The sequence below is a fragment of the Canis lupus genome, chromosome 22, assembly GCF_048164855.1.
Source record: "Canis lupus baileyi chromosome 22, mCanLup2.hap1, whole genome shotgun sequence".
Classification (NCBI taxonomy): Eukaryota; Metazoa; Chordata; class Mammalia; order Carnivora; family Canidae; genus Canis; species Canis lupus.
In genome coordinates this window covers 43,848,724-43,872,098 of record NC_132859.1, presented here as the reverse complement: position 1 = coordinate 43,872,098, position 23,375 = coordinate 43,848,724, and the positions used below count along the sequence as shown (strand labels likewise).

Here is a 23,375-nt window from a genome sequence, read left to right as displayed (position 1 = left end):
GCACTTGAGGCCAGTCAAGGAGTTCAGATCAAATCATGAATCTGAGAGAGTAAACAGCTGAAAAGGCTTTTGAGCAGAGTTGAGACACATTCCAATTTACATTTTTAAAAGATTCCCCAGCTGCTTTGTGGAAAATAGGTTCAAGACAGATAAGAGTAGGGAGGAGTCTGGTTAGGAAGCAGTTGCAGTAAGTTAGCTTTATACCTGCTTATCCTGGCCTAGGCTGTCCCATTAATGTCATTCTTCTCCATTTCTCAGCATTTCAGTCTCTACGGAATAAACTAACATTTTTGTTTGTTTTTGTTGAAAAACTTGAAAAACAAGTTTTATATTGGAAAACATGGGATTTTGAATTTCAGATGGGCTACTAGGTAAGCTATTGCATGTCTTACAACTTCATAAAAAACAAATCTGGACCTATTTATCAGGTTTCCTATGTTATTCGAGATGAAGTGGAGAAGTACAATCGAAATGGAGTCAATGCCCTGCAACTGGATCCAGCACTGAACAGACTTTTCACGGCCGGTCGAGACTCAATCATAAGAATATGGAGTGTCAATCAGCACAAGGTAAGGCAGGGATTGAGTTTTACATTTTAAATCTATACTCAGTAAATTTTAGTCTAATATGGCACCTTTCACAGTTTCAGGTTTAATTTCTGAGCAGTGAATTATTTTACACTATAACCAGAATCCTGTAAGCCTCTGAGAAAAACACCCCTGGGAGGGTATTCAAAACCACTTTAGCTAAACTCCATAAACTGGGTGTTTGATAAGCACTCTCTGCTACAAAGGAGCAAAGAGATTTGTCTGGTAGGAGGATTACTTTCAGCAAGTTATTTTTCTGTCTTAAGTATGTTCCCCAAAAGGTTCTTGGTAACCCTTTTTAGTGCTTTAAAAAAAAAAAAAAGATTGAATATGCTTTTTTACATTTGTAATTAATCTGGAACAAACATTTGATTTCTTTATTTAAAAGTGATTAGGGTACCCCAAAAATCCATAGGGCCTTATTAGATAATATAAGGTTGATACAAAAAATATAAAGACAACATGCTCACTTCTTCAGGAGATTCAAAGTCTGTTTTTTTAAACAGAGAAAGGACTTAAATCTATGTAAAAATAAATCCTCAGTCAAATGGAAAGGAAGCCTTTTTGTATTTTGTTCGGATGCCTGTATCTTGAATGACATAGGAAGGAAGATTCAGGAAAGGAGAAAGCATTTATTGCACTCCTAGCTATATACCAGACACTCTTAGCACTTTCCTATCCAATGTGGTTTTAATTCTCACAACAACTCTTCAAGGTAGCTGTTATGATTCACTTTCATAGATGAGAAGACAGACTCAGAGAAACCCATGGTTAAATAGCTGGCAAGTGACAGAGAATTATATCCCAGTCTCACTTCAGAACGCTGGTGTTTGACCTTGTAGTTTTAAAAGTCTGTGTCTCTCTAGCAAGCTCTGCAAGTCTGACGTCCTGTCTGAAAAAGAGCCACTGCTCTACACAGTTGCTGGATAATGTTTCTTCAAATGGACTTTGGTTCCAGGGGACTTTAAATTTTTTAACCAATGGAAATAGTGGTGGCCCAGTATCAAAAACATGGGAACTAAGAATACTATGGCTTTGAAATACTTTTTGGATCTCACATTTGAATCACAATGTCACCTTTCTGGGAATTGACAGTATTTCAAATAAATTAAGGAAATTGCTCACAAGAACTTAAGCCTGAAAGAATCTAGAAAGCTGCCTATCCTGCCCTTATACATCTTTTTTCAGTCTTCGTTTCATGACAAGACTGAGTAGCATCATTTCTCACGTAACTTACAGAGAGCTGTTCTCTTCACCCTTGAAGAGTCATGAACTTGCCTGTGTTAGGTGTAGGATGTAACTAAATGCTTTTCTTTAAAAGGCCTCTCCTGGTAATTAAGCCAAGAGAGGAATGGAAGAATCTCAAGTTACTGAATTGATACGGTGGCATGGGTTGTGCCTCTTTAACCTTGAGCTTCCAGTTCTTCCCTGAAGGACTATCGATATTATGAGGAAAGCATTTAATTCAAAAGGTAAAAAGACCTTAGGAAGTTAAGAGCAAAAATGTTTATCTCCCTCTGCAGTCAGGCTCAGCTCCTCACTACGTCATCAGCAAAGTCTTCATTTCTGGGCCTGCTGTCTGCTGTGAGCCTTCACCATCACCCTGATCCAAATCCCTCCAGCCTGCAAATCTGCTCACATCCTGTCCTTCCTAAGAAATTCCTGCCTGCAGCACACTGTGTCATATGCAGTACCTTGCCCATATCTTGTTGCCTTCACTAACTTAAGAAATAAAAATTAAGCATTTGTCCTAGAAACCTAGGCTTTCATCAGTAATAAAACTCCTGAAACAAAACGTCTGTTCATGTCTGTTATATGGAAGCAACAAATGTTTGATGAAATTCTACTCTGGGGGCGCCTGGGTGGCTCAGTTGGTCAAGCGTCAGACTTTTGATTTGGGCTCAGGTCCTGATCTCAGGGTTGTGAGCTCAGGCCCCGCGTTAAGCTCTGTTCTGTGTGTGGAGCCTCTGTTCTGTGTGTGGAGCCTGCTTAAGACTCTCTCCCTCTGCCCTTCCCCACCCACTCATTGTGCACGTGATCATGTGTACACTTTCTCTCTCTCTCAGATAGGTTGTCACATTAATTGAAGAATGTAAACATATCTATAATTTGTAATATATTCCATCCTGTAATATAAACTAATAACATTCTTACAATTTTTCAATTTTAGCAAGATCCATATATAGCATCTATGGAACACCATACTGATTGGGTAAACGACATTGTACTTTGTTGTAATGGGAAAACATGTAAGTACCTCTTTGTGTTATTGGGCGTCTGGAAGTTTTTCATTCAATTTGATAAGCTTTTCATTTTTTATGTACTTTTTTTTATTGAGTTTGACATACATACAGAAAAGCGCACACACCTTGAGAACACAGATCAGTAAACTTTTATAAAGTAAACACTCATATCTAGATACAGATTACCAGAAGCCCCCTTGGACTATCCTTTCAGTCACTCCCTCAAACACCAAGATAACTCTTTCCTAAACACTATAGATTAGTTTTGCCTGCATTCAAACTATATATAAATAGATTCATAACAATATGTATTCTTGTAGCCTTATTAATGTCAGATAAGTTGCTCCTTCAACTGGAGCATTAAAAAAAGTTTGCCCTGCCTACTTAAAAAAATATTTGAGGGGTACCTGGGTGGCTCAGTTGGTTAGGCATCTGCCTTCATCTCGGGTCATGATCTCAGGGTCCTGGAATGGAGCCTGCATCGGGCTCCCTGCTCAGCAGAGAGTCTGTTTTCCCCTCTGCCTTTCCCCCTACTCGTGCGCGCCCTCTCTTGCTTTCTCTCAAATAAATAAAAATAAAAGCTTAAAAATAAATAAATGAAAAAATGTTTTAGGCAAAATACAGTAGGTTCTAGGAAGAGCATTTAAATATATATGTGTGTGTGTATGTCTGTGTGTGAACATTAATAGATACTTGAATTGGGGCGCAGCCTGGGTGGCTCAGCAGTTTAGCGCCCCCTTCAGCCCAGGGCCTGATCCTGGAGACCCGGGATCGAGTCCCACATTGGGCTCCCTGCATGAAGCCTGCTTCTCCCTCTGCCTGTGTCTCTGCCTCTCTCTCTCTCTCATTCTGTCTCTCATTAATAATAAATAAATAAAAATAAAATCTAAAAAAAATAGATACTTGAATTAACGTTAAGAATTTTATAAATAGGGATCCCTGGGTGGCACAGCGGTTTAGCGCCTGCCTTTGGCCCAGGGCGCGATCGTGGAGACCCGGGATTGAATCCCACATCGGGCTCCCGGTGCATGGAGCCTGCTCCTCCCTCTGCCTGTGTCTCTGCCTCTCTCTCTCTCTCTCTCTCTCTCTCTCTGTGACTATCATAAATAAATAAAAATTTTTTAAAAATTTAAAAAAAAAGAATTTTATAAATATTCAGCATATGTGTGTCTATGAACATTGGTTTGAAAGTATGTTGCATTGTTCTAAGTCTTTAAGATGGTAAAAAGTCTTACTACTCAGGGGTTTGTTTATTCTTTGCCTCTTCTAGTAATATCTGCTTCTTCTGACACGACAGTGAAAGTGTGGAATGCACATAAGGGATTTTGCATGTCAACACTAAGGACACATAAGGTAAAACAACAAACGTAATTTTCTGTGTTTCTAGTGTAATACTGAGATCTTGCTACTTTATGTTGCTCATTTTCTTACTGATCTAGTAGATCATTTTATGTATGTTCTGTTACAGGATTATGTCAAGGCCTTAGCATATGCTAAGGATAAAGAACTGGTAGCTTCGGCTGGATTGGACAGACAAATATTCCTTTGGGACGTGAATACTTTAACAGCATTGACTGCCTCAAATAACACTGTCACAAGTAAGGTGTTTGAAAAAAATTTTTTTAAGTGATTCAAGTTGACATAAATAAAGAATGGCTTATGAAACATCTTTGATAGGCTTACATCAAGACAGTGATTTATATTTTGAGAGTGCTTCTACCTACAGCATTCTAGCCCCCAAGAGTGTGATTGAACAACAAGGAGCTAGTTCCTCACAGCAGTCTAAAAATGGTAACTTCTCCAGGTGTAACCTGGTTATTTTTGTACATGTGCATGTCTTAGCTCCTGGCTAAAGTGTAAGTTCCTACAGGGCAGAGGAATCTGTCTCTTATCACCACTTTGTACCTCCCACAGCATTGCCTGGCCCCTGGCCCAAAGCTACAATCTCAGTAGACACTGTTGATAAAGGTGCCGATTAATTGACAAAGTAGGCAGTCTCTGACTCTTAAAAGTGTTACTACGTCTTATGAGCCCTTGAGTTGATGGCCAGGATGGAACATACCCAAAGGAAAGAAAGAAAAGGCCTCCAATACCAGTTTTGTGGGACCCTATCAGAGCCACTCTAAACAATCCATCCAATTTCAAAAGAGTTCAGAGAGGTTAGGTTCCTCCAGAGGCAATCCAGAGACATTCACAGCAGGGTAAGACCACAGGTGTCTCATCAACTAAGAGATCTTAGATTACCAGGTCAGACCCAAACAAGTCTAGATTTGAAACTCAGCCTCACAGTTGGCTTAACCTACTAGAGTCCTCTAGGCCTTAGTGGCAGAAGGGACTCTTAGGAGCACATTTTTGGCTAAACCTGGCCTAGGAAGTCTGTGTTCCAGATCTGAACTATCTAGATCCCTACATATAGGTCCAATTTGTCATGACTGTGGAATTCTCACAATGACAAAGCTAAAACAGTCAATATAACCTAGGATAAGCCAGGAAGGGTGCATTAGGACACTGGTGTTTATAATTTCTTGAATATTGTTCTTCCTTTTTCCTCAGGAAGTATGCAAAGCTCTGAACACTACTCTCTCCTTGTTCTTGATTTTTCACCGTGTATTATTGTAGTGATTCAGCAGCTGGTCCCTGCTGGGGGCTGTCATGACACATCACTTAGTTCTCTCTACATGTAGTATCTGCCTCAAAGAGACACTAACAAGAGGGAACAAAGCAAAAGAAGTCAGAATTGTCCCAAGGCTTAGGGTTACAGATTCTACAACAGATCTATCTTGCTTAGAATTGTTTAGAGAGATTATCACCACAGGTTGATAGCTAACTTTTATTGAGTACTTCCTACAGTTGTTTTCTAAATATATGTATTAACTCCTTTACTCATAACTTCTCAGTATTTTTGTTTCTATTCTTTATTGAAAATTAGGATCATACTATATAGACAATTTCATATGCAACTTTTTTCACCACAGTGAAACTAAGCTCTGAATCAAAGAGCATGAGCATGATTCTTGCTACCTATTGCCTAATGTCCTTCCAAGAATTGTACCAAATAAGCTGTAATTATCCCACAATGTAGGAGAGTACCATTGTACTGTTTTTTGAGAATTATTACCTCATTGAAAATCTGATTGGTAGGTGAAAATAATTTTTTTGTGTTTTGATTTGTGTTTCCTTGAAAATGATGAGTTTGGATATATTTTTTATATTTATTGGCACAAGTATATCTTTAAAAGTACATTATTTATGTGGATAGTTTTTAAAGGATAGTGCAATTCAATTTAGCAAATATTTATTGAGCACTTGTGTATGCTCAAATCTAGATAAGATGTAAATTTTGATAACAGTGTTGTTGAAAATGACCTTCATCATAGCTAGATTTCTTTTCCTTAGAGCACTCACAAAGATAAGATTTTCTAAACCAAATAATTAAACTTACAATTTTTGCTGACTCTCTGCCAAACAGCTGATGATTTTGTTAACATTTAGCTTCATTTATCCTTAATAGCTTCTTCTTTAAGTGGGAACAAAGATTCCATTTATAGCCTGGCAATGAATCAACTGGGAACAATCATTGTATCAGGGTCTACTGAGAAGGTAAGGGGGAGCCTAACGGGTATATTTTAACACTGAAACACAAAGATACCAAAATAATTTGATCTGAGTAATTACTAAATATACAAACTGGTTTTGCCTGGAGGGTGCTAAGGGAAAAGTTTTATTTGAAGAAAGAAGAATATAACTATATAATTTCTGTCATGTGTGGTGATGAGGGCGGGGTAGCTGGGTGGGGGAGGCCTCTTCGTGTTTTGACATTTAAAAGGCTTCCTCCTACTTAAAAAGATTGGGGGCCTCAGACAGTGTCATTGGCAGAACAGTATTTCCTTCTCAGACTGTAATGGTTGTCATTTGACTTCTCATTTATTATTGAAATTTGTTCGTGTATATACTCAGTTTGTGTAATATTTTGTTAAAATGCACAGGTTTTAAGGGTATGGGATCCAAGAACATGTGCAAAACTAATGAAGCTGAAAGGACACACAGACAATGTCAAAGCACTGCTGTTGAACAGAGATGGTACACAGGTACGCACTTGCAGTGTGGACGTTTACCTAATGATCTTGTCCAAAATTCCTTCCACCAGAAACTTCCCCACTTTGTTGCCTAGGTTGATTTAAACCCAAAGCCACATATATTATAGATTGTGGTCTACTCTTAAATCCTTAAAATACTCCATTGTATATAATAGTTATCCACCTTTTAAAATTACTCTGTTTGCATCACTTTTATTTTTTTCTTTTTTTCCATTTGTTTTTATTGAAGTTCGATTTGCCAACATATAGTATAACACCCAGGGCTCATCCCATCAAGTGCCCTCCTCAGTGCCCATCATCAGTTACCCCAACCCCCCACCTACCTTCCCTTGTGCAACCCTTTGAGCATCACTTTTATTTATTTATTTATTTATTTTTAAAGATTATTTATTTATTTATTCATTAGAATACACAGAGAGGAGCGAGAGAGAGGCAGAGACACAGGCAGAGGGAGAAGCAGGCTCGATGCAGGGAGCCCGACGCAGGACTCGATCCCGGGTCCCAGGATCACGCCCTGGGCTGAAGGCGGCACTAAACCGCTGAGCCATCCGGGCTGCCCCTGAGCATCACTTTTAAATAAAGGTCAAACAGAAAATGCCCTCAGAATAATTCTAATGCCAACGCATATATGCAGTTTTGATGTGTATAGAATAAAAATAATTTAAAATTTTACTTTGTGTAAAGCGGAAGGACGTTTTGGTATTGAAGTCTTTCTACTAGTGAATGTATTAAGGGGAAATTTCCTGATAATGAGTCTGTCTGACTTTGGTGCGAATCCTGTCATTTGACTATGTAGATACAGTCTGTAAGTTGAGTCATCTAACAAAATATTTAAGAGTCGGCGTTTCAAAGAAAAATATTTCAGTAATGTTAAAACATGTACTGGTACTCTGGTACTTTGTTGGTATATAATTCAATTTGTTCTGTAGCAGTAGGAAAATGATCTTGTGTCAATATAGATAATAGAAACAAAAACCGAGGACCATTTTCCCTTATGGCCTACCTCTTCTCTATATCCATGCTTCCTCCAGCCATGTTTTGTTATGGGCAAGGGAGAAGCCCAGAGCTAACTGGAACTGACTGTGAGCAGGTTGGGAAAGAGAATAGGGAGGTGATGTGATGAGAGGTGCTGTCACTACCGTGGAAATTACATCATAGAAACTGTCTCACACGGGAATTAAAGAAACCTTTGTCTCCAGAGGTGAGAGGAAGGTTTGGAAAACCAGCCAAAACTAGGAAATCATCCTCAGAACCAGGCAAAGAGAGGCTTGAAGATGCCAATAGAGGTCTTTGGAAATGCGGAAGGGTCTTGATGTTAATGTACTGTGGGGCTTGAGAAGAGGACTTCTTGTTACTAGTCAGTCCTTAGTTTGCTCATCTGCAAAGTAGGGGTAGGGACCATAATATTTAGTTTGTATAGTTAGTTGGTAAGAAGATTAGAAGTAGTAAGTATATTCCTGTCTGAGGCCATGGCATTTTCTATGTTCTTGAGATCCTTGCCAGCCCCATTTTCATGGGAGTCTAAGAAGTCCAGTTCAGTCAGCTCCTCACTGTTTGGCGGTGTGGCTGCTGGGCTACACTTGAAATGGCCGCCCCTGCCTGTTCCATGGGCTTTGTTCAGAATTTGACTGTGTCATATGGTCTTCATGGGACTGCTCTAAAATAGGGAACTGTGGACAAGATGATTTTCAGAAGGAGGCTGTGGGCTTGGCAAACGTTCTAAAACTCCTCTTGTTTCTAGACTCCTTGCCTTGTTTCCTATATATATAGTCATGAATGTGCTTTTACAAAACTAAGATAACCTAAATAGCATGTATGGTTACAGATGTACTTCATATGAAGTCAGCTCCACTTACTGTAAGCAGACCCCTTGAAAGGCTATTCTTGGGCTGTAGAGTGCATAATTAGGCAGGTAGCATCCTCCTCTGGTTCCTCCTCCATCCATTATCCTTATTGGCAGCTAGAGGCTAACTGTAAATTTAACCACCAATACACAGCATACTTGTATTAGGGAATTGATCAACAAAACAGCAATAATAACTACTTGGTTTGGGTCAAAGGAGGAAAAAAGAAACCTTTACATACTGATTCTCAAAATCTTGTAACATATGAGAGAAATAATTAATCGTTGTTGGACCAGAGTATGTACTATATCCCTCAGAGTTGCCCTGCAAGCTTCTAATAATGTAGGATTTCTGATGACATTGGAAGTCAGGGACTTGTGATAAGATATGTCTAATAGACCAGTAAATCCCATGGACATCTCCTTCCTTTGTTGTATTGTTATTTAGCAAATCTTACCGTTTGAGATCTATTGCCACTGCAGTTGTTTTGATTGGTGCCAACATTTCCGGGACAAGCCACATGACATTTCGTCCTTTGTACTTGCTCAGGCAATTGCTTGAGGAACTGGGATAATCTGTTGTTTTGGTTGAGCCAGTGACATCCTTGTGTGTCCCTCACAGGGTTTTCCTGTAACTGAAGTCCTGCTGAACCTAGCTTAAAGTCTAGGGGTCTAGGGCACCTGGGTGGCTCGGCCGGTTAAGCATCTGCCTTCAGCTCAGGTCATGATCTCAGGGTCCTAGGATTGAGCCCTTCATCAAGCTCTCTGCTCAGCAGGAAGCCTACTTCTCTCTCTCCCTCTTCCTGCCGTTTCCCCTGCTTATGCGTGTGCACACACTCTCTCTCTGTCAAATAAATAAAATCTTTATTTAAAAAAAAAAGTCTAGGGGTCTTTAAGCATCAGGTTACTCCTTGCCCCAGCTTACCTTGCCCTCTTGGCTCCTGTGTATTGGCAGTCACAATTGTGTATAAGTGACCATCCCAGAAACATGTATGTTGGTCATAGCAGCCAGGCCTCAATACACTGTGCCCTCTCATTTCTTTTATTTTTTTTTTAAGATTTTATTTTATTATTTATTCATGAGAGAAACAGAGAGAGAGAGAGGCAGAGACACACGCAGAGGGAGAAGCAGGCTCCATGCAGGAGGCCCGACATGGGACTCGATCCCAGGTTTCCAGGATCAGGCCCTGGGCTGAAGGCAGCGCTAAACCGCTGAGCCACCCGGGCTGCCCTCCCCTCTCATTTCTATTGGCAAAAGCACAACAACCTGATCAGGACTGTAGACTCTGTGCCTCTGAGTCTTGTGTAGCAGAACCATTCAGGGCCTTCCGTCCTAGTTCTAAGAATTACCTCCTAATGATAGCGTCTTCACGTTTATCCAGTGGAAGGGTGGAGGTAGTGGGAAATGTTTGATGATTACTCTAGGTCCTACAGGGTAGTAGGCACTCTTTCCTATTAAATAGGCACATCCTTCAACTGTACTACCAAATGCTGCAAAGAAGTTTACCAGCATTGTACTTTAAAAGTAATTATTGTCTACTTCAGGGCCTGCTTTTTAGCAGATTTAGAATACAATTACGATCAGAGATTATTTTGTTCAGTATCAGAGTTGATACAGCTCTGTGTCCCCTTATCTGCTTTCAGCTTATGCTTTTGGGTTTGGGACTTCCTTGCTGCAACTTGCCCAAGCTATGAGGACTTCCAACCCATCACCTTAGCTTTCCTTATCCTAAATTTGTCAGACCTTACTCCTGTAGATTCATGGCCTAGAATCTGAGGGATCAAGGATATGCTAACAGCTTTGCCACCTCAGAGTAGCAGCTCTTCCTGGAAGTGGGAGCCCCTCCTTGCCCTCTCTCCATCAGATTGCAGGGGTCCTTCCACAGACATGTTGGAGGGCTGCTTGTAACTTACTGCTTGTAACTTACTCCAGGCAGTTCTTTGTTGCTTAGGCTCTTGGTTGCCTTGTAAACCAGTTGGAAGAGGGTAATAAAACACTGATGCTCCTGGCAACTTACAGGGGGTGTCTCCTAGTGGTTGTTCGTTTAATTAAACACGTCCAGAGTTCTAAAGGCCCCTTCCAGTCACACGTCATACCAGTAAATCTTAATATTCTTGAAGACCTCATCTATTGAAAAGCTTTGCAAATCTCCAAGCCCACAACTAACTTCTCATCTTTGAAGCGCTTTGCCTACTTAATTTCATACATCAGCAGTTACTTCTTCTTGAGGCCATTTTTTCCCCAGAGAAGTAAGTTTTTATTCTCTTCTGCAAGTCACCACGGTAACTGGCAGTGAACACCAGGCATGCTGAGTGTGAATGTGGGGTGGCTGATTTAGCCTCTTTCTCTTGGACTCATAGTGTGCTCGGCCCTAATTTGAGTGTCAGCAACTTCTGTGTAGTTGTGTCAGCTCCTGAGCCTTTAGAAAGTGTCAGAATCACTAATGTTAACTCTAAATGCTGATGGTCCACATTTTATATTAATAGATGTTGAACTTGAGGCTCAGATGGGAAGTATCCAAGGTCACAAATAGGGAGTGGTAAGCCTGGGACTAGATGTTCCTGCTGCCTCCTCTATTTGTTAGAATCTCAGGGACCTGGGAGGCCATCAGGAATCCATTGCCATGCGGAGGGGATGAGACACAGGTATGACCCAGGCCTTTAAAAGGCTTGTGGCCTATTGCAAAGCTTGTTGACCTTAGCATACCAGAATGACCTGGAGAGCCTATCACAATACGGATTGCTGGGGCCCACCAGAATTTCTGCCTCCTTAGGTTGAGAATCTGCATTTTTACAAGTTCCCAGGTGAAGCTGATTCTACATGTGGCCAGGTGGAGAGGACAGCGGCAGTTTTGCTCAGACTTTTCCCCTGCTTGAGCATACACTGTTGCCTTTGGTCATTTCAGCCAAAGTGCATGCTTTTCAGAAGTCTTTATCTGAGGTAGAAATGCAGGTTGTTAGAGGTGTGTGTTTGACAGTGTAGAGTCAGGAGAGGCACCAAGGGCAGAGCACAGCAAAGCAGGAACTTTCTGGCCAGAACTTTCTCTCACTTTAACTTTTCTCTGCTTTCAGTGCCTTTCCGGCAGTTCTGATGGGACAATTCGCCTTTGGTCCCTTGGCCAGCAGAGATGTATAGCAACATACCGAGTCCATGATGAAGGTGTCTGGGCTCTGCAAGTCAATGACGCCTTCACGCACGTGTATTCTGGAGGAAGGGACAGGAAGATTTATTGTACAGACCTTAGAAACCCTGACATTCGGGTACTAATTTGTGAAGAAAAAGCACCAGTTCTCAAGGTATGTCCTATATTTTAGTTTTGTGGTTAAAACTGTTACGTGTACCAGCCAAATCCAGCAAAATCTGTATTAAAACAGGAATCAGTTGTGGAGTTATAGATAAAAGAATATATTTAGATTTTTATTAGTTACCTGTAGAAGAAATTGTGACTTCTTGGGTACCTCAGAGACCAGTAGCTGTCCCACTAGCAAATCCTAGTGCAATTGCCCCACATTGCTCCTGAACTCACCTGGCTTTCCTAACCTGTCTTTAATGAAGGAATATGATAAGTTCAGGTATCTGTAAGCAGACAACACTCAACTTGAGTGAGCAGAGCAAAGCACGAGTGTGTCCACTGCTTCAAGAGGGAGGATGTGGAAGAGTGATTCAAAAGAAGAGAGAACCAAGCCAGCTCATACTCCGAAGGGTTCCTATCTCAGAGTAGTCCCGATTGCTAAATCAACATCTACTGTGTAGGGTGAAAGGGTACTTGAAAAGCCATCCATACTGACACCTGCTGAAAGTGAACCCTGGACTGCAAATTGGCATATTGTCATATGACAAGATGTTCGGCCTCCCTGATAATCACAAAATTACACATTCAAACCATACTGAAAAGAATTTTGAGATTTAAAATGAAGGCATGAAGATAGCACTACATCCTTTTCACAAAAATCATTCAAAAACAAGGAAAGCATGAAATAAAACTGCAAATACCCGAAAAATTAAGTGATATCTGAAACCCAAACCACAGTAGAAGAGGAAGAGAGCTGAAAAAAAAGAACAGAAGTCAAATGAAACAGTTGAGGGGATGCTTGTGGCATGCGAGCACACACATCCTGTCTGAGTACAGCTCTTTTTTTCTTTCAATTTTTTTCTTTTTTTATTTTTTCTCTTTTTCCTTTTAAAGATTTTATTTATTTTCGAGAGAAAGCAAATGAGACAGAGGTAGAGCATGAGCAGGGGGAGGGGCAGAGAGAGGGAGAAGCAGACTCCCCGCTGAGCAGAGAAGCTCGATCTTGGGACCCTAAAACCATGACCTGAGCCTAAGGCAGACACTTAATTGACTGAGCCACCCAGGTGCTCCTGAATACAGCTCTTTAAAATAGGTGGCACATCGCAGAGGACAAAACCAATAGTCCTAGGAGAGTGAGGGATTTAAGGCTGAAATCAGAGCCTGTGTGCAGGAAGCAGGCTGCAAGGAGCAGACAGCAGGGAGGAGAAACACTGCAGTGTGAGTCCTGTAGCTTCCAGAATCTCTTGGCTATGGAGGAAAAGTTTCAAAAAAACTTAGTGGTGACATAACTGTGCATTACAAGAAATGTCACTTTGAACTGAAGAGGATTCCTACTTGCTAGGAGTGCAGCCTGTCCCATGACTCCAGCCTTCAGTTTCCTGGCACTGGAAGAATAGTGGATAACTGACCGTAGAGTGATTTCCTGTGCATGCTATATAAATGGGTATGGATATGTATTCCTATACATGTACTATTTTAAAACTACAGAAGGCACATAGTAAACTGTTCGCAGGTGTACTGTTCTTAAGTGAGGGAGGTGAATTATGTGGGTACTTTGCACTTTTTGCTATGTTAGAATTTTTTTTATTACAAATATTTTCAAAGAGAAAAAGACATTTCCTTGTTATTAAAAAAGAACATAAAAACAAAAGAGTAACAAAAACAAAATTATGGTAAGTCATCCTTTTGACTGTACTCATTTAGACTCCCTAACTAATTAATTAATTTAAAATCACACTGGAAACTTTCAGCCACTGTTTTTGGTGAGAAGTCACCCCTATTACACTTTTATAAGGCCATGCTTCCTTTAGCAAAGAGAGTCCCTCATTATCCTATGCAACCCTAGCCTTTAGCACATACTCTAGTACAGTCAGCACACAAACACTGAATGAAGATGTTGTTGCCTAATAATAATATATAGCTAGTCCCGGCAGCTCAGGAGAGTCAGCATTCCACAAAGCAGTGTTTTTGTGCTTTGTTTTCAGATGGAGCTTGATAGATCAGCTGATCCCCCTCCTGCAATTTGGGTTGCCACGACTAAGTCTACAGTAAATAAATGGGTAAGCAAACCACCGTGTCCCTGGCAAAGGTTTGTAAACATGTAGTTTGTTATCACAGACCTGCCACATACCAGTAGCAAATGTCAGGATGAACCTGACACTCAGCATGCTTTTGAACAGTGTCAAAAATCTGAAAGCCTGTGTGAATGAATATAAAGATTGTACTAAAATTAAGATAGTAGTCAGGAGCCAAGATAGACATTTGGTGTCTTTAGAATAAGCAGTGTTGTATGATAATACCAATAAATACTGGCACAATGTCTGACCTCACAAAACTGCATTTGAAAACAAGTAGCCCAGGTACAGGTTTCTCCTGCTATTGGAAAGTTCACTTTATGCCACTTCACTTTTGCAGAGGACCTATATTACCATTTTCTCTAACCAAAAGAAATCAGAAGAGAATTTTTGCCTTTATGAACTGGTGATTGCTTCTTTGTCTTTACACCATCTCAGCTTTCGAAAGGCTTCATATGAACACTTTACTTTTGTTTTTGTTTTTTTTTAAGATTTATTTATTTATTCTATTCATGAGAGACACAGAGAAAAGCAGAGACACAGGCAGAGGGAGCAAAAGCAGGCTCCATGCAGGGATCCCAATGTGGGACTTGATCCCGGGCCTCTGGGATCATATCCTGAGCTGAAGGCAGACGCTCAACCACTGAGTCACCCAGGCGTCCCAACACTTTACTTTTGGATAGCAGGGAATACTTGTACCAACATGACTGGTACACTTGTTAGGATTCTGTTTTGTTTTGTTTTTTAAGATTTTATTTATTCATGAGAGACACACACACACACACACACAGAGAGAGAGAGAGAGAGAGAGAGGCAGGCAGAGACACAGGTGGAGGGAGAAGCAGACTCCCTGCAGGGAGCCCGATGTGGGACTCCATCCTGGGACTCCAGGATCATGCCCTGAGCTGAAGGCAGACGCTTAACCACTGAGCCACCCAGGTGTACCAGGGTTCTGTTTTCCAAGTGTTTAGAGAAAGTAGAAAATTGTGCTTTTAGATTCATTTCCTTTCTCCTCATAGCATGAAGAACAGGGACAGAAATAGAGGGTAAGCAGAGAGAAGTCATCAAAAGTGCTATTAATTCTTAAATGTTAATTAAGGAAGATTGAAGTTTTGTTGCTTACCAGACTATATGGGGATAACAAAAGGGAGAGTGTTTCCATTTATTTCTATTTATACACCAAATGGGCTTTATTGGTACTTGTAAAAAACATTTTAAGTCTTGTCTAAATTTAATTTTGCCAATTTGAGATCAACATAGCTTTACCTGGAAGAGTGCCTACTTTTCCCTCCAAAAAGACAGTAGTAGTATTCCCTTCTTAACACTTGTTTTGTTTTTTAAAATCACGGTAGACAATTGTACTTTATGACTGAATATTTTGTGGTTGATGTTATTATTTTGGTTTTTCTCATTTGTTGTTTTTCTTGCTGCTTTAAACAGATCAGCAAGGCCTATAAAGCACAAAATGATTAAAAAATTAATTTTGTTCCTTTAGACCTTGAAGGGAATTCATAATTTTAGAGCCTCTGGAGATTATGACAATGACTGTACAAATCCTATAACACCACTTTGTACGCAGCCTGACCAGGTTATTAAAGGTGAGTAAGAAAAAAAAATAATAATAAAGATGAGTAAGGAAGGTAGAAGGTATTATACCTCTTACCAAGGCTAATTATAGTTACTAAGGGATTGTCAAAAATAAAGGAGATGACCTTCTTTAAATGTAATTCTGAGGTGAACAGAAGACAAGTATATTGGTTTATTTCTAATAGAAGAAAAGTATTTTTAAAATGCGATTTAGTCAAACACTATATTTGGGGAATATAAAAATTAGTGAAAGGGAATTAGGGAAAGGAGAGAAAATGAGTGAAAATATCAGTGAGAGTGACAAAACAGGAGAGACACCTAACTCTGGGAAATGAACAAGGGGTAGTGGAAGGGGAGGTGGGCGGGGGGTGGGTGGTTGGGGTGACTGGGTGATGGACACTAAGGGGGACACTTGGCGGGATGAGCACTGGGTGTTATGCTATATGTTGGCAAATTGAACTCCAATAAAAATTTTTTTTAAAAAATTTGATTTAGTAACTTTAAAAAGTGGACTTTCTTTGTCCAGCATCAGATTAGTCATGGTCTTGGTTGAGCCAAGAACCATTTTGTAAAATATAGAGAGAGTTGAATGTTGTCTTTTGGCACAAGGCAGAGAAAGTCAGATCTGGTCCCTGACCAGACCTTCCACTTCCAGCTAGAGCACTGCTGGAAGTAGCAATTCTTAATTGAATGCTCGAATGTAGAGTAGAATACTGACCAGTGCATTCATCTGCAGCTCCATCCATGTCCATGCTGTTACCTTTAGAATCAAATGTCCATGCAGGAGGCAAAAGTTAGAGATGGAACTGATTCAGAGATTTCCTGTCATCATTTGAACTTTTCCCAATGGGTAAAACTGTTCATCCTTAACAATTTTCCACTAGCAGGCCTTCGAAGGAGGTAGTTTTTTCATCTATAGTCTGTTTTTTAAACCAGACAGTTTTTCTTTGGTTGGCCTTAAACTGCCTTAGATATAATTATACGTACATATATTACTATGTGTGTATCTTTTGACTCACCTTCATTCTGGTGGGTAAAATGATTTCTGTTGTTACATGCCAGTTAGTAGTTACTGCCATATGGTGAATTTAAATAGAGAATAGTTTTGCTAATTTTGTGTTGTTTTTTTTTCCTTTAGGGGGTGCGAGTATTATTCAGTGCCACATTCTTAATGATAAGAGACATATATTAACCAAAGATACCAATAATAATGTGGCATATTGGGATGTATTGAAGGTGAGTATCTTTTTGTATTAAATATAAGTTATTGGATCATGTATCCCATTTATTTTTTATTATAAAACACATATGAAATAACCAGAGTAATAAGTATGTAAATTAAGATCTGCCGTAATACTTTAATTTGGGGGTGGATTTTTTTTTTTTTACAAATATTAATAAGGCCATAGTTATCTTTTTAAATACCTAAAATTGGAACCATTTCCTCTGTGTTAAATGCTGCCTTACCTTACAGTAAATATATCACCGTTCCTCATCCTTGACGCTATTGATATTCTGAGCCAAATAAGTCTTTGTTGAGGGGACAGGGTAGATTGGGATCTGTCTTGTGCATTATAGGATGTTAAGCATCATCCCTAGCTTCTACTCACTAGGTGCCAGTAACCATCTTCCCTTCCACCCCCAAGTTAAGTTTTGATAACCAAAAATCTCTCTAGACATTGCCAGATGTTTAGCGGAAGGAAGGAAGAAGGAGGATACAAAATCACCCTGATTGAGAACCCCTAGATTACACAAAATAAGTTTAGCCGTTGCTTAGGATTTATAGACATCACTGTAAGCATCAGTTACAACTCTGGGTCATGTTAAGATGGTTCCCTGGGGGATAGTTAGATGTATTAAACCATTCAGCCACATTCTAAATAGCACTAAAGAATTTATAGGCAAATCAAAAGGTTTGCTTTTCTTGGTGGTGGTGGTGGTATATTTGTTCAACACATATTTCCTGGACTGAATGAATATCAGGTACAGAGAACTGTGTTGAGAGTCATAGATGACAGAATGTCTGTACTGGGATCCCCTCTCCCCTCTGGGAGGGAATGGGGAATGGGAACACCTTACAGATAAAAACAGATGGATTACAAGGGTAGTTTTTGGACAAGGGCAGTTACTTACAACTAGAGAAATCAAGTGAGCTTCGTGGTGGAGAAATCATTTAAGAAGGGTCTTACAGAACTCCAGCAGATGACTATTAGGAGGGCATTTTAAGGAAGAGGGAGTGAGTGACAGACACAGGAGGGAAGATAATGCTCATTCAGTGACTTTGAGCTTTGTGTAATTGGAGACTAGAGTGAATGTAGGGGGACACTGGGGATGCAAGGGTGAAAGGTGCCATTCAAGTCATTTCCCAGAGAGTCTTGAGTTCAGGCCACACAGTTGGCCTTCTTTGCTATTCCCTAAAGAATCTTAATCTTAGATCTTATTGGAGCAGGAAAAGTCCCATGCCCAGAGTGACAGTGGTCTGTGTGAGGGGAAGAAGCTGGAAGGCCATGTCTTCAGCATAATGACATAAGGATCTAAAGGAAGAGACAGATGTTGGATACATTATAAGAAAGAATTGAAAAGCTCTGGTGTTTTGATTACACTCCTAGTTAGAAGAAATGTCTATATCTAAAGAATAAGACCAACAGCTTCTTTCTGAGAAGAAGAGACTGTCTCTGAATAGAAACCTTGGCCTAGAGGCACCTGGGTAGCTCAGTTGGTTGAGCCATTGAGTGTCTGCCTTCTGCTAGGGTTATAATCCTGGGGTTGAGTCCCATGTCAGGTTCTTCTTGGCTGGAAGTCTGCTTGTCCCTCTGCCTGCCACTCCCTCTACTCCTGCTGGGGTGCGTTCTCTCTCTCTCTCTCTCTCTCAAATAAATAAAATCTATAAAGAAACGAAAAAAGGCCACCTGGGTGGCTCAGCGGTTGAGTGTCTGCCTTTGGTTCAGGGCGTGATCCCTGTCCTGGGATTGAGTCCCACATGGGGCTCCCTGTGAGGAGCCTGCTTTGCTTCTCCCTCTGTCTCTGCCTCTCTTTCTGTGTCTCTCATGAATAAATAAAATCTTTTAAAAAATAAATAAAGAAAAGAAAAGAAACGAAAAAAGAAACTTTGACCTGAATAACACTTTCCCTCCCAGTGGGGCAGGTGTACAAAAAGTCATATAATGAAGCAGTTGCCTGGTGAGCATGGTTGGCAGAACAAGAGGCTTTATTAGTTGAGTGGAAAATTAAATTACAGCAGACTCCAAAAGTCCAATTGGTTTTTATTATGATAGAGATACACTTCTCATGGGACTAAAGACTCATGTTTGTTTCAGAGAGGGGTCCTGTGGAGACTGGGAGGAACCAGAGCAGCCCTGAGGACCTTGTCAGCAGGAACTTTGCTACTCCACTACTGCGTAGCCCTAGTTCTGCCCTGTGTCTGGGCTTCATGCTGCCCAACACCTGATGCTCTCCAGAACAAAACAATCTAATTGGGCCAAGCTACTCTTTCAGGGTGGGCTGAATGGCTTGGGGGTCTGATATCCTCTCTTGGGCGAATTAGCCAAAGCCTTGGTAGAGTCCTGCTGTCTGAATGGGAGGCAGCTCTTAGATGGGGCACTGACATGGTCTGTTCCATAATTGACATTTTTGTGTCCCTAACAGCTTTTAGTACCTAGACACTAGACCCTGGAGTGTCAAGATCAAGTGATTGGGCATAATGGACATGACATTAAACAGAAGTAGGGAGTCAGGATTATTTAGGAACATAGGCTCAGAGTAAGATAGAGTTACATTCTGATCTTGGCTCTGCTAGCGACTAGCCAAGTGATCTCCAGAACATGCTGAACCTCTCTAAGCCCCTGTCTTTATTCCTAAAATGTGGGTGGCACCTATTATTGGTAAGGTTAAGGAGATATTCGAGAAGTATTTATACATAGTGGCTGGCATATAATAGTTAAGAGACTGTTATACTAATGCAGGTGAGAGATCAAGTATTCATGTGGACTAGGATGGAGAAAAACCCAGAATGATGAGAAAGATATTTAGGCCTATGGTTAAGAGGGAGCTTGAATAAAAGGGAGTATAAAAGAAAGCAGCAGAGTGAGTCCCAGGTTCCTGGGTCAGATAGTTTGATAAGTAATGGCAGGGGGCGGTGGGGGGGGAGGGGGGTGGAATGTAAGAGGAAAAGTGGGTAGTTCCTAGAAGGGGACATGCTGAGAAAGACAATGAGTTTGAGTTTATGTAAATGTCTAGGTAGGTATGACGTCATGCGCCAGTAAATGAGATGGGCTGGAGAGACTGGCTCCACAGTCAGCAGCTCATTGATTATAACTGAAGTGATGGGAACATCAGAGTTTCCAAGGGATACATCTATACTCAAGAGAGAAGAAACCAGCCATCACCCTTTTAGGAACTGTTAGAAAAGAGGTGGATAATAAAAAGGGGTTGGAAAACCAAGAGCCAATGGTGGCTCAAGACCTAAGCAAGCATTTCCAGAAAGGGCTTGTAACCACAAGTTGGCACTGGCCTGCAGAGGAGAGTTCACGTCTGATTTGGAATATAACGTACCTGGGGTTTAACCAGTAGGGAGGATAGTGTTGGGGACAGTCTTAAGGGAGTCCTAAGAGAAAAAGCCAGATAGAGTAGTGATTGGGAGGTAGGGAAGCAGTCTTTGAATGAAACTTGACTCTCGGGAGGTGGGCAGGAAGAGGCAGTAGTGAGAGAGGATATAGGGATGGGAGGATGAAGCAAAGGTCTTGTTTTGGTGTTTGGGTATTTTTGAGGTGGGAGGAATTGGAGTGTGTTCACTACTCATGGGGAGAAGCCAGGAGAGACATGAGAGGGTAGATGGTGGCACCGGGTCCCCAAGAAGTGAGGGGGTCCAGAGCAGCAATGAGGGGCACTTTTTATCTCCTGCCAGGAAGAGTGGTAGCACAGAGTTCAGGGGATTTTGTCAAGGCTTCTCCTGTTTTGAGGAGTCCTGGGCTGAGGCAAAGTGAGGGAAGTGGCAAGGCCAAAGATTTGCTGAGATGTTGTGGGGAACTGACTTTGGAAACCCCAGAGACCCCAGGTAGCAGCAGTGTTGCAGCTGGAGATTGTATGTTTATGGTAGAAATATTAGCAAGGATTTGAGAGGCCTAAGTGGATGTCAGTGTCATCCAAGATGTTTTTAGACTCCATTTTATTTAGACACAGATGTGAAAATGTAAAATTTTGAATACCTAAGTCAGAATCAGTTCACCACTTGTTATTGATAATTATCATACTTTCTTTATTACTGTATAGGCTTGTAAAGTTGAAGATTTGGGCAAAGTGGATTTTGAAGATGAAATTAAGAAAAGATTTAAGATGGTATATGTGCCAAATTGGTTCTCAGTAGACTTAAAAACAGGGGTAAGTTAGCACCTGATATTTATACAATTTGGAATAGTTGAAAGTTTCTAATACAGTTCAAAATTAAGTATTACTAGTTATAGAGTCCTATGTTTTTAATTGTGAAAGCAGTACATTTTTCATCTTAATACTTGTAAAATGAAGTTTAAAATGCATTTTGGCGGCACCTGGGTGGCTCAGTGGTTGAGCATCTGCCTTTGGCTCAGGTCATGATCCCAAGGTCCCAGGATTGAGTCCCATATCCGGTTTCCCACAGGGAGCCTACTTTTCTCCCTGCCTATGTCTCTGCCTCTCTCTCTGTATCTTTCATGAATGAATGAATGGATGAATAAATAAATGAATGAATAAATAAATTTTTTTAAATGCCTTTTGGTATCCCAGTAAATTAAATTGTAGTTGCAGTGAATCATTTTGGGTCTCAATCTGCAGCTTAGCACTTTAATGAAATAGTACAGATAAATAGGGCCTTAAAGACTTATTTGGAGAATGTATTGAAATTCAGGAACGCCACTAACAGTTTTTTCTTTTGACAGATGTTGACTATTACTTTGGATGAGAGTGATTGTTTTGCTGCTTGGGTTTCTGCAAAAGATGCTGGCTTCAGCAGCCCTGATGGGTCAGATCCAAAATGTGAGTTTATGTGTCTTGCCTTCCCTTCCTCCTTCCAAAAAAGAAGGATGGAGTCCCACATTGGCCTCCCTGCATGGGGCCTGCTTCTCCTCCCTCTGTCTGTGTCTCTGCCTCTCTTTCTGTGTGTCTCTCATGAATAAATAAAATCTTTAAAAAAACAAAAATGGGGGGTCTTGATTTTTCTCACAATCTGTGGTTTAGCTTTAATAAACACACAATACACTTTCTGCCCTTAAGCCTTTCTGGAAATCTGTTAGGAAAACTGAAGCTAAGAAACAGTTCTGTTGTTTTTCTTTTTTTTTAAAGGAGGTATAATTGACATAACATTACGTTAGTTTCACATGTACAACATGATTTAATATTTGTATATACTGCAAAATGATTAACTGCAAAAGTCCAGTTAATATTCGTCACCACAGTACATAGTTACACAGTTTTTTCCCTTGTGATGAGAACTTTTAAGATCTACTCTCTTAGCAACTTCAGTACGGTATTATTAACTATAGTCACCATGCTCTACATTATATCATATTTGTTTAATGGAAGTTACTTATTTGTTATAACTGGAAGTTTGTACCTTTTGACTCCCTCCATTTCCATATCCCCTGCCTCTGGCAATCAGCAATCTGTTCTCTGTATCTTTGAATTTGGTGTTTGGGTTTTGGTTTTGGTTTAAGATTCTATGTATAAGTGAGATCATACAGTATTTATCTTTCTCTGTCTCACTTCTTCCACACAGCCCTCAAGGTCTACCTAAGTTATCACAGATGGCAGGATTTTGTTCTTGTTTATAGGTGAATAGAATTCCATTGTACATACATATGCTTTTTCTTTATCCATTCATCCATTGATAAATATTGATTGTTTCCGTATCTTGGCTATCGTAAATACAGCTTCAGTGAACATGGGGGTGCATGTATCTTTTCAAGTTAGTGTTTTCATTTTCTTTGGGTAAGTACCCAGAAGTAGAATTGCTAGATAATATAGCAGTTCTGTTTTTAATTTTTTGAGGAGCCTGCATACTTCGTTTCCACAGTAGTTATGCCAGTTTACATTCTCACCAACAGTGCACAAAGGTTCCCTTTTCTCCACATTTTCATGAACACTTGTTATTTTTTGTCTTTTTTGATAATAGCCATTCTAACATGTGTGAAGTGATAGCTTGTGGTTTTGATTTGCATTTCCCTGATAACTAGTGATGGTGAGCATTTTTTCATGTACTTTTTGGCCATCTGTATCTTATTTGGAAAAATATCTATTCAGATCTTCTGCCCCCACCCCCCTTTTTTTTTTTTGAAGATTTTATTTTTTAATAGTACTCAATGTGGGGCTCAAACTAACAATCTCAAAATCAGGAGTTGCACATTCCTCTGAGCCAGCCGGGTGCCCTTTCTGCCTATTTTTTATTTTTATTTTTTATTATTTTATTTTTTCTGCCTATTTTTTAATTGGATTGCTTGTATTTTTCCTGTTGAGCTGTATGAAGTTCTTATATATTTTGGATATTAACCCCTTACTGCCTTTTCATTTTATTGATGTTTCCTTTGCTGTGCAGGAGCTTTTTAGTTTGATATAGTCCTACTAACTTACTTTTGCTTTTGTTGTTTTTGCTTTTGGTGTCAGATCCAAACAATCATCACCAAA

At 40.2% G+C, this 23,375-nt stretch overlaps 1 protein-coding gene across 2 annotated transcripts in view; it reads left to right on the top strand.

Moving 5' to 3' along the window:
- The window catches only part of WDR48 (WD repeat domain 48), a 49,667-nt gene that overhangs the window by 15,117 nt on the left and 11,175 nt on the right, over positions 1–23,375 (top strand). For both annotated transcript variants that reach the window (XR_012015139.1, XM_072793291.1), the window contains exons 2-13: positions 429–569; positions 2,758–2,836; positions 4,101–4,183; positions 4,299–4,428; positions 6,342–6,430; positions 6,817–6,918; positions 11,843–12,067; positions 14,049–14,123; positions 15,634–15,736; positions 16,864–16,961; positions 20,994–21,101; positions 21,635–21,731. Coding sequence is in view for 1 of the 2 variants with exons in the window: in XM_072793291.1 (XP_072649392.1) it covers positions 429–569; positions 2,758–2,836; positions 4,101–4,183; positions 4,299–4,428; positions 6,342–6,430; positions 6,817–6,918; positions 11,843–12,067; positions 14,049–14,123; positions 15,634–15,736; positions 16,864–16,961; positions 20,994–21,101; positions 21,635–21,731 (1,330 nt within the window). In the remaining variant the exon portion in view is untranslated. The remainder of the gene's footprint in view (positions 1–428; positions 570–2,757; positions 2,837–4,100; positions 4,184–4,298; positions 4,429–6,341; positions 6,431–6,816; positions 6,919–11,842; positions 12,068–14,048; positions 14,124–15,633; positions 15,737–16,863; positions 16,962–20,993; positions 21,102–21,634; positions 21,732–23,375) is intronic.